This window comes from Setaria italica, chromosome VII (assembly GCF_000263155.2).
Source record: "Setaria italica strain Yugu1 chromosome VII, Setaria_italica_v2.0, whole genome shotgun sequence".
NCBI classification, from domain to species: Eukaryota; Viridiplantae; Streptophyta; class Magnoliopsida; order Poales; family Poaceae; genus Setaria; species Setaria italica.
This window is the reverse complement of record NC_028456.1, coordinates 19942813-19953917: the sequence shown is the minus strand read 5'-3', so window position 1 is coordinate 19953917 and position 11105 is coordinate 19942813. Positions and strand designations below refer to the sequence as shown.

Sequence of the window (11105 nt, the reverse complement as noted above, 5' to 3'; positions counted from 1 at the left end):
ATATATATATATATATATATATATATATATATATATATATATATATATATATATATATATATATATTGTTAGTATGAACCCATATTGAACAATCAAATCAAACATGGCTCACCCACTGCGTATAGATTCACGAATGGAAGCGGAAATCAGGAACGCACTCCAGCCAACATTTCAAACTCCCTCTTCAGTTTCATATCAAGTGACATTTCAGATCACAATAGCATTATCCAGGTTCAACTAGCCCGAGTCCACTAGAAAACATTCCACAGAGCACGCAAACACTGGCCAATGAATAAAATAATTAACATGCGCCCGATACAACATTTGCACATGTTCAAATACACAACCAGGTCAAATGTTACAGCAGGAGCGGTGTAACGGCCGCGAGAGACAGCCGCAGACCAGCAACTTCAGGTAAACAAAGCTTGTGGTGGTATCTTCAGAAATCACGGCAACAACGTTCAACTCATTGAGATTTGGAGATTATACAATTAGATGGTCACCTGTACCCGCCCTTTTATCTTACAACACCAAAAGAATGGATCAAAATTCATAATACAAGACAACAGGATGATAATTACAAGAAATGTAAAAAAAAATACATGCCCAAGAGAGAGAATGAGATACAAAAAAAATCTGGGAAGGATGCACTCAGCATTCAAGCTCACCGGCGTCGCCTGGAGACTACAGGAGAATTTGAACCTGTCTGCTGGCGTCTAAAACTAGGAGAGGAGGTTTGCACCGGTGCGTGCTGTGGTGCTGGTGCATGGTAAGAAGAATAAGCAGCAGGCTTTGAGGCTGCCGGTGCAGATGTCGACTGAAGAGTAGACTCCATGAAGCATGCTATATTTAACCGGGTTCTCTCCAGCTCCCCTTGCAGCAGATCACTACTGTACTGTTGAGCAAGTGCCTGCAAAGCAGATAACATTTTTCCGATTATACACAGTCCGTTGTAAGAAATGCCAACAAGTTTCCGTAAGTAGCATAAAGCTAATACAAATTTAATGTAACACTATCCTGACAGATGTATTTTACATCTATCATCAATTTGCAAATGAGCATCATTAATCCATAAGTAGAACACTTTGGGGCACTTACAAGCAAATCATCAGGTGAGACTGATGGTTGTCCATCTGAGGCAGTATCTTCACTGCCACGAGTCGGTCGACGATGGTGTCCAGGATTCTCCAAGGCTTCTGCCACACTTTCACAGGCCTTTTCCAATAAATTCTCTTGAAAGGATTTCAGCGCCTGCTGTGCCTCAGGTGAGAAGTATGTCTGTAGTACTGTCTCAAAGTACTCAAGCTGCAGGCATATAACATAAAATGTTGTAAACTAAACAGACTTGCTGAACCATTAACCTAGCTAGGACTGAAGAAGAATCTTGTGACAAATAGAAGTAATTAAACACTTACCTCAAGCATGAGCTGACAAAAACCATTTGCATCTAACAATCTGATATCTTTTGTCTTATTCTCATGGAAAACACTAAGAAAGATATCAACCAAACCCTCCACCAAAATTTTCATTGTCTTCTCCAACAAAGGCCGAGCACCAGAGTATACCTGAAATCACGCAAAAGTTTAAGAGTTGTGTGATATAGTCAAACAGAACTCTAAGATAGACATATTGAAAAATAAATACTAAAACTTCAGAGGGGAGGGTAGCAAGTCATTCTATCCTTAAGCAGGTTAAGTACTCAGCAAAGGTTCTTTTTTTCTTATGCAAATATGAATATAACAGTTTGACATAGAACATGTGGGCAGTGGGCCCAAAGATAATACCTAAATTGTCCAGTAAAAGTAGTTTGTTCTTAACCCAATTTCAAGCACATTAATAGGAAAGACAATGATGTCATGACAGATCTAAATAACCATAACAGAATAGAAAACGATGGAGACCTCTGCATGTACTGCTACAAGGATGTGTAGTAATTCAAGAGTTGCATCCCGAATGCCCTGCAAGGAGAAAGCGATAAAATTGAGATCGTAGTATCACAAGACAACAAAAGCCATCGGTACAAGTCCACAACAATAAGCATAAGGAAGTCAAGCCATTTTCATTAAATGTATCCTAAGTGCCAGTCACGATCTGTACAAGCAGACTGAACCCACAACATATCCTAGATGTAAGTGCTCTTCCAGTAAATAGCAAGATGCTACAAAGTTTGAACTAAATCCCATGATCGAAAGTCCAGTTCTAAAATACCAATGATTATTTCTTTTTTTCTGAAACACATGGTGCCATGGCACAAATGGGATTTGGTGCTCTTTGTTACACTACATACCTTTACTGGTGGTGCTGCTCCCCAGTGAATCCCAGAATCCAAAAGATAACTTTGTGCAGCACTTCTGATCAAGTTTGACTAATCAAACAACAAAACAAAATCAGGATGAGTAGAGGAAAGGTGAATTAACATAATTAACCCAGCATCAGTAAGATCTGTGAAATAGATTTACAGTTGTTCCTAACATTAGTAGGATCTACAAAATTTCCTAGCACTTCCTCAAGAGCTATGGGCCTCCGTTACAACTATTCTTGCCTGCTACTAACAGTTTGTCCAAGGCACAAAATAATATGAACAAAATTGCTGCACTCATGCAAAAAAAATATACTGCAAAACTACACTAGCACATAAGTTTGTTACTTCACATGCTTCATTACGTTATTTTGGGTGCTTTATTAAGTTGTTTCAGAACTATAGTACTATTGAGGAATGAGAAACATTATGTCGGTGCTTGAATTACAGAGATTGAGCATGTAAAATATATCAGAGAACAAGCTTTACTCACCAACATGAAATTGAAAGGAAGCTACTGGAGTTATAATAAATATGTTAATTTTCCAAAATGAGAAATTATGCATCTACTGGTTAATCAACATCATGTTCTGAATTGTGTACCATACCTTAGCAAAGGTATACTGGTCCAGGACTTTCTCTTCAAGTGCAGAGAAAGATGTCATCAGATCTCGCATGTCAGAACTTCGTTCATCATTATTCCTGTGATAGAAATTTCCATTGAATAGTTTAGAAATATCTAGAAAGCAGCTTTTTAATGAGTATAGGCTTCCCAGTATCAAGGCTCCCGGTAAACATGAGAAGTATACAATTCCACAGAGAAAGAGGAGGGAAACTTGATGAACTATCAGGTACCTGACTGGAGACCAAATATGTCTATATCTGGTATACAGTTCATCTGAAAGTTCAGCTTTGCAATACCCAATGTTACTCAAAACAACCAGTAGTTTCTTGTGCAAATCTCCATCTATGGTAGTGGATGTTTCTCTGGTACCATTTATGTAACCATTTTGGACATAATTGTTTTCTTTGTTCGATCTGTTCTGAGCTAGTTCCCCTCCAAACCTCTCCAGGTAACCTGAAGCATTTGCAAAAATTGTCAAAAAAAATCTTTGGAGAATGATGCTAACAGTAGATGTGCAAATTGGAAGATTCCATTTGCTACTTAGAAAAACTTCGTACCAGCAAAATCCAGAAAGGAATTTAAAAATGCAAGTCTGACAGACTCATTAATTTCCTGAAGTGGTTGAGAAATGTCATATGATTTCGCAGTCTCGCTCATCAGATTAAGAATCATACTGAAACCAAAAAAGAACAGATTAGGGACCATTTTCCATTAAAAATAACTACAAATTACAAAGCCGGGAGACTACTTGCCATTTTACAAATTTCAGCACATGGAAAGTTCTTTTTTTTGTAATGTTGCAATGCACATTTTAGATGCAGTTGATTGAATATAGAACTATAGATGTGGAATCACTTTGAACAATCATGCTCAAGACAAATTTTGGATTTTCCAGAGCAAGGGGAAAGAGTTGAGACACAAACTGTGAAAATAGGATGAAGGGATTCATTCATGGCTAAGCAAAGAAAATAACCAGAACCACAGAATCAAAAGCACAAACCTAAAAAATCTTTAAGTGGTGAAAGCTTATGCTTGATCTTTACAACAATGAAAGTTAAAGCAATAAGATGTACACAACAGAGTAAGAAAATAGATAGATGTTGTATCTAACTCTAATAATTTCTTCCTGACACCATAATAACCATACTCAATGGCAAAAAGGAATTATCCCTTTCGCGCAAAAGAAGCAGCAGTTATCTATTAGCAAAAAGATAGTCAAAGATGGCAAATTGCGAAGTAACAATGCAAAAGGATAACAATTTCACAGGGTTTTTTTTTTGGAAATAATGCAGCATAAGAAACTAAATATGGTGGGGGGGGAAAGGTGCAATACTATATACAAATAAAGAAGTCTTACTTATCAATCCGGTCCATTGCTGAAATTGTGATGTCACGGAATTCCAATGGCATGCATGAAATTGCATATGGAGACTTGTTTCTCTCAAGGGTGGATAAAGTAACCCAAGTCTCATCTTTTGATATCTCCTTAGTTGTTGCCCGCATCCATGAACAAAGCCGCAGAATGTAAAGCTTTGTCATTTCAAAATGAAGGGCGCGCAACATTTTAACTGGCATAATTGTTAACACATTCAGGATACAAGACAAATTTTGCAAGCTTTGGATAAGCTCCTGACGAAGAGGACATACCAGCAGTTGGAGACGAATCTTTCCCTTCAAGGGTCTGACAGGCCTTAGCTATTTCTTTTATAGTGTCACTCATGTATGGACGAAGAATGTTGCATTCCTCAAAATCACGGAAGGTATTCTGAACCTGTTGATGTCAAATCATGTTTAACAATACAGTCAGATGTTAACTGCTAAGTAACACGGTTCTCAAAATTCCAAACAACACACTAACTGTACCTTGGTGTCAAAAGCCGATACGGTAGCCCGAACCATACTGGCAACTTCATCAAGAGTATGGTTCGTGTACTTTGCTTCTCCACCTTTCTCATCAGTCTTATTTGCGCCCGGCTTTGCATTCATGTCAGCATCAGAAACGACAGTCCCAGTAGCTGCCTGTAAAGAATATGTATAATTAGCGAATCCATGTAAATCTCTTTTTAAGACACAAGTCAGTACAACATAGCTCATTCTCATCTTTTAAATGAGGATTGAAGGAGGCATCACTATCAGAAATACAATTTTAATTCAGTTTATTATTGCACAACCATAGGGGTGGAAGTATTTAGTTTCAGCAGCTCAGAAAAACTATATGCTTTGTTGCAAGAACTAAATAACGTCGCAAGACCTATAGTTACCATGTGAGTGAGTTACTAACAATTCTTCCTGTTCATACCTTGGCAAATTTTCCACTGAAGACAGATAAAGCTAATCTCCAGAAAGCTGGAACATGCTGGATAAGTACAGAAGTTAGCCTTCGAATGTAGCTAGCCCTTAAACCATCAGCTTCTTCAGCCATAAAGTTTGTTGACAGCTGATCAGCTCGGGGAGAATCACCGATGGTGGAATCAACTTCCAACTAAACAAACAATAGGAACAAAGTCCACATTAACATAGGAAACACATAGATAGCATGAAAACGTGATTTGCACTGAACTACGGAAAGTAATATGCTCACAGATTTATTTGAATCTTGTTACAGCTGCCTCCACTTTGAATCAGATAGCATTTTCTCACGAATTTTATTTTGCAAAATCTCCATTCTTGCTTCATGATCTTGAGTACATTTTTCAAACAATCCATGGATCCTGCTATTCTGAAAGGAAATATTAAGACATAAGTATAAAGATAACAGAGCCAGAAGTCACAGATCTGAGAGCACAAGTAACTTAACAATAAGAAAAGTTCAGTTAGATTATAGAATACATCTTTAGATAAGTTTACCTGAATATTTAGATAGTGCCACACTGGATCCGTTTCAGGTTCCAACTCCAATAGTAGACGAACAATGTTCTCAAGCTGAATGGTAAATAGAAAATCAGTAAGCAAACAGAACAAAATCATCAGATAACTTTAGTCTTAAAATAATGTGAGTAGTTAATACTAGGTAATCAACTAGTCCATTTTAGAAAAGCAAATGTACTATAATCACCTGCTGACTGCCTTCTATTATGTTATTGCTATCTTTATCTGGTTATGTTCAAAATTCCTTAAACCTAAACTTGCAAGCTAAACCATCCTTTGCTGTCAACAAAAGTAGGTAAGTTCTAGATGTCTCCAAGAAAGATATTACAGGCATGTCCCACTAACCTCAGCAAGGTCAAGATGAGGATCCTCCATTGACTTATAAAGCATGCCCCTGAATTCTTGCATCACCTTTTCCACTTCCTCGAGTACACGTTTTAGTATCCCCACCTGTAGGTTGTTCACCGTAACACCATATAGTAAACATACTGAATGCAGTAGATCTACAGTTGCTGTAGCATATAGTGCCTAGCAACAAATGATGAGGCCAAAGAACACTATGGAGAAATTTGCATGAGCTACACTTCAGCATGGCACCATCCATAATTTTCTATGGTAACAGATAACAAAATCAAACAGTCGAAAAACAAATGAGTCAGTTCACCAAGGACTAAGTATTCATAAGGTTAGTACATCACTAAACATAGCATTTCTAAGAGCTTTGTATGAATCAGCCATGCTCATCAATTACTCATTACTTCCATTTGAGAGTGGAGATTATTATCTGATGAGACACATATGTACATAATATAAAGAATACATAATTTCTCACATACAAACTGGAATTTAATATTAAACTCATTTTTTCTCTATACACGTGCCCAGTCCTACAGACTAGTGAAAATAACCCACTCAGGCCTGGTAAATGCATGCCAACTGTAAAAAAATATGACTCATAAGCACTTTCAGTATCTTAAAAGGTAAGATAAGTTTCTTCCATAATGCTCAGTTTCTGAACAACACTGATCCTGTCCCTTCCTACCCCTGTTGAATACCAGATGTAAATAATAATTTAGAAGTTGGCGTACATGAGAAGGAAGAACAATCGACTTTGCTTTTTGGTACTCTCTGACAGCAAGATCGTATTCTCCTTTTCTAATGTTCCCACGGATTGCACTTGGTAGGTTAAATAATGTCCGGAATCTTTGAAGCATTCCCTGAACAGATCTGATCTTCTCAGCTTGAGCCTGTGGCAGGAGGTAGGAATTTAATGCACCCAAGAAGAAATGTTAAAGCAGTTGTAATCAAGTTGGATGAAAAGTAGTTCTAGAGAAAGCTTAGTCTGTATACCTGCCTCTCAAATAGAGGCTCAAATGCACGATTTGCCACACCACTAATTTTTTGTGTGACTGAATACAAATGAGCAGTACCTGCACCTTCAGGATCTTCCTCTATCTGTCTCAATTTCGACTCAATGTCTGCCAAAAAAAATGTGTATTACAAAGAGAAGCAAAAACTTGCCCAGAAGCAAAAGATCATGAACATTTAATGGCAATAGTGGCAGATCTAACAACTAAATAAATACCATCTATCGTAGTTTTGCACGAGACAAAACAATCAAAGTTCTCCTTGACTAACTGTTTTTTCTGCTGTGTTCTCCCTTTGAGATCAGTTTTCAAGGTAAGAGCACCAGACTCTAAGTCAGCAGCACTTGTGTCTTTGTGGACCCACGAAAGGAAAACCTTGGGATCAAAATTTGGAGACGAGTATATAACTTTTTCTGCAAGTGCAAAAGTAGACCTCTTAGTAGGCATGAATATAACACAAGAAGAGATTCCAACAAAATCATAAGGCATACCTCTCATACTGGGGTCCAAACCTTGAGACTTCTCCCTTGAAATTGGAGAACTTACCGATGCATCAGTGATCAATCTCAGGGACTTATTATCCATGACACTGATAAGGTAATAAATATTATCCAATCATGCATAGGACGTGGAGATGGATGCGGACAATCTTAACTTGGTTTTATTAGTTGAAATTAATTCACTTATCCTACAGAACATCTCACACAGGGCAAAAAGTAATGCACAATGCAACACTACAAATTTGTGTAGAGTTTAATACTTGCGGTGTCCCAATGTGTTCAATTCCTTGGTAAGGTCCAGCAACGTGCTTTTAAAAATTACATAAATTAACTTTAAGTATTATGTACAGCCTTTTGGCCCCAATTCTAGCTTCAGCTCCTCTACTAGAAGATAAAAAGAAACCAAATGGCTGATTTTTCTAGTTGCCTTTTAAAGAAGCTGAGGCTGACACCAAGAAAGATGCCAAGAGCTTATCTTTCCCATATTTTCTTTAGCTCCCACCCACCTTTAGCTGGCTACTGGCCTTGTCCAAGCAGTTTCTGCGTGGCTTCCCTTGAGAAGCTAGCTTCTCTACCCAAAGAGAAGCAAATTCCAAAAGCAGATGAAGTGAACCACAGCCAGACAAGCTTATGTTTTTTAAGTGTGTATGAATTCCGCCGCAATTACAAAAACATAAGAAACAAGAAAGAGATGCTAGACCAGCATACAGAAAGATGCTGATCAGAACTTCAACAATGAGGCATCTCCCGAAGAGGAAAAGGTAATCCAGTAAAATGAAGGGAAAACGTTGCAGCTTATGCCAAATGAAAGAAGTGAGAATAGGACACGAAAAGGAGCATATTTTCTTTATAAAATGCTTCTTAAGTGGGAAACAACCAGTGTTCGCCTAACGGCCTAAATGGCCGTTTAAACGGGGTCTACACAGTGAACGGAGGCCAACTGTTTTGTTTAGGCCGTAAATGGTCCATTAAACGGAAACGGGTTTAAACAGTCAAAAAACAGGATTAAACAGGCTACAGAACAGAAGTAAACGCCATTATACAGGCTAAATGGCCGTTTAACACAATGTTTAGGTGAACACTTTCAATTCCACTTGAATTCTTATATCCATAAATATATATACTTAAGTTTTTTCATGGATAAATATGTATATTTGGTTTGTTGCATGCATAAATATGTGTACTTGGTCTTTTATATGCATAAATATACGTACTTTCTAGAATACTTGATCTTTTATGGACATGATTATGTATATTTTGAAGATAAAGTACAAAACTGTTTAGACCGTTTAATTCCGTATGGAACACATGAAATGATCAAAGGTTTGATGATATAGATAGTTACCCAAGGCCCAATGGATCCAAAACCTCTACTCCTTTCGGTAGAGTCTGTACAGTTGTGAGGGCCTTCCGGGTTGCTGCAGCTGCTGCTGCTTTCTGATCAAGTGCTTGAATGCTAGGCGCTACTTTTGCTTCACGCATTTCTCGAACCTTGCGAGCAAGCTGAGTGAAGCAAAGAAGGGTACACATAAGGCATGTTCAGCATTAGTATGAAAATGCAAATGAGGCTAAATAAAACATCGTTTTCAAAGTATTTGGCAACTATTATCTGGAGAAAGCAGATATGCCATATCATGGTAAGAAAATATGAAAAGTTGGAAACAATCAAGAAATTGGAAAACACACCAGACAAGACAACTGAGGGTTTGGCGGGGAGAGATATTCCTATGCTCCACTGCATATCACTATATTAGTTATTTGAATTTGAAGTTAGAAAAAAAAATGAGGTGTGATTTATTCCCTTATTCAGAAATTTGCAAACCTAAAATCAAACAGTAATGCATAGTTATCATAGCTGCAGGTAGGCAATTGGTGCAACGAACTGATCAATGTGTGAAGCCCAACCACAGCGACTTATTGCTCTGGTTCTATTGATTCATTGTCTAATTCATAATCTCGCATAGGTATTGACTCCTGTGATTACACCACGCCAGCATTCGCAGTCCATACAAGAGCCAGATTCTAGCACTAACTAACTACTAAGTTCACCCTGCCAAACAAGGCAGGCTTACTCAGGAGTGCCACAGCTGGCCCAACTCACCGGACATTTCAATTGTTCAAGCTCAAGTGCTTTGCTAGGTATCAGAATTCGCCATTGTTAAACCAATGTAGCGTGACATGACATACTTCACACGGTCAAAGCAATAGCTGAATTTCGGCGATCAAGGACGTTGATCAAGGACGTTGCCAGCTCACTAAGCAAACGAAATTGGCATTATCACTGAACCGCGCGATCTCTGCAAGGGCCTAAGCAAGCACAGCAACCACCGCCCCGCGAGATCGAGATCTCGGTGATACCCCGTACCTCTGCCTCGTCGACGCGCTTCCAGCTCCTGGGCTCATCGTCGTCGAAGTCCCCGTCGTCCCGCGACGCGGCCCTCCGCGCCCCAGCGCGCCCGCCGCCCGCGCCCCCGCGGGGCGGCGGGGGCCCGCGGGCGCGGGGGTTGTCGTCCTCGTCGCCGGAGGAGATGGAGAGCAGCTCGACCTCGGAGTCGTCGTCCTCGTCGCCGCCGCGGCTGGGCTGGCGCGCCTTGGCGGGGGCGCCCCGGGCGTTGCCCCCGCCGCCGCCGCCGCGCGCGTTGGGGGCGGGCGGGCGGACGAGGTTGACGACGGGCTTGTTGGCGGCGGGCGGGCGCTGGTGGCTGAGATCACGCGCCGCCTGCTCCTGCAGCGCCATCTGGAGGAGCTCGTCCTCGTCGACGTCGCTGTCGCTCGCCATGGCCGCGGGGCGCCGGGGGCTCGGATCTGGGGGGGCGCGGGAGGAAGGTGGAGGGGAGGAGAGAGCGCGTGCGTTAGACGAAGAGAGAGAAATTTCGGTCTGGACTTGGGCGGATGTGATGGCCTTGAATCTGTGTGGGGGGATGGTCCGGCTGGACCCGAATGGCTCCCTCCGTAGCACGAGCGTTGGACCTGGCGGAAGCAGATCCTCTGCAGTAGCTGCAGAGAGACTGTGTCCCCGACAGGTGGGCTCGGCGGGCAACAGGCTCACCTGTCAGCCACCGGACTCCCTCTGCTGTTACTGCAGAGGAGTCTCGTCCGAACCTAGCTGTTGCGGAGTACTACCGGCGAGGAGAGGCCTAGTCTCCGTAGCACATCGGATCTTCGGATCCTAATTAGGATCAAATATAAGCTAATTAGAAAACTAATAGCAGAATCTCTAGGCTAAATCGTGAGACAAATCTATTAAGCCTAATTAATTCATTATTAGCGAATGGTTACTATAGCACCACATTATCAAATCATGGAGTAATTAGGCTTAATAGATTCGTCTTGCGATTTAGCCTAGGGATTGTGCAATTAGTTTTGTAATTATCTTATGTTTAATACTCCTAATTAGCGTTCAAACATCCGATGTGATAGGGGCTAAAGTTTAACCCCTGTCTCCC

General features: G+C 40.4%; 1 protein-coding gene across 1 annotated transcript; it reads right to left on the bottom strand.

Annotated features, from left to right (window-relative positions):
- Positions 1 to 200: 200 nt before the first annotated feature.
- LOC101783033 (exocyst complex component SEC5A-like) lies at positions 201 to 10547 on the bottom strand. Its single transcript, XM_012847687.2, is given in 21 exon segments — positions 201 to 910; positions 1099 to 1305; positions 1416 to 1565; positions 1902 to 1958; positions 2288 to 2365; positions 2908 to 3001; positions 3155 to 3377; positions 3482 to 3597; positions 4282 to 4492; positions 4572 to 4695; positions 4788 to 4943; positions 5224 to 5406; positions 5506 to 5643; positions 5772 to 5846; positions 6138 to 6242; positions 6881 to 7039; positions 7143 to 7270; positions 7378 to 7572; positions 7651 to 7748; positions 9005 to 9162; positions 10025 to 10547. Coding segments are annotated over 21 exon segments (3315 nt in total). The 5' UTR covers positions 10439 to 10547; the 3' UTR covers positions 201 to 664.
- Between the last annotated feature and the right edge of the window lie 558 nt (positions 10548 to 11105).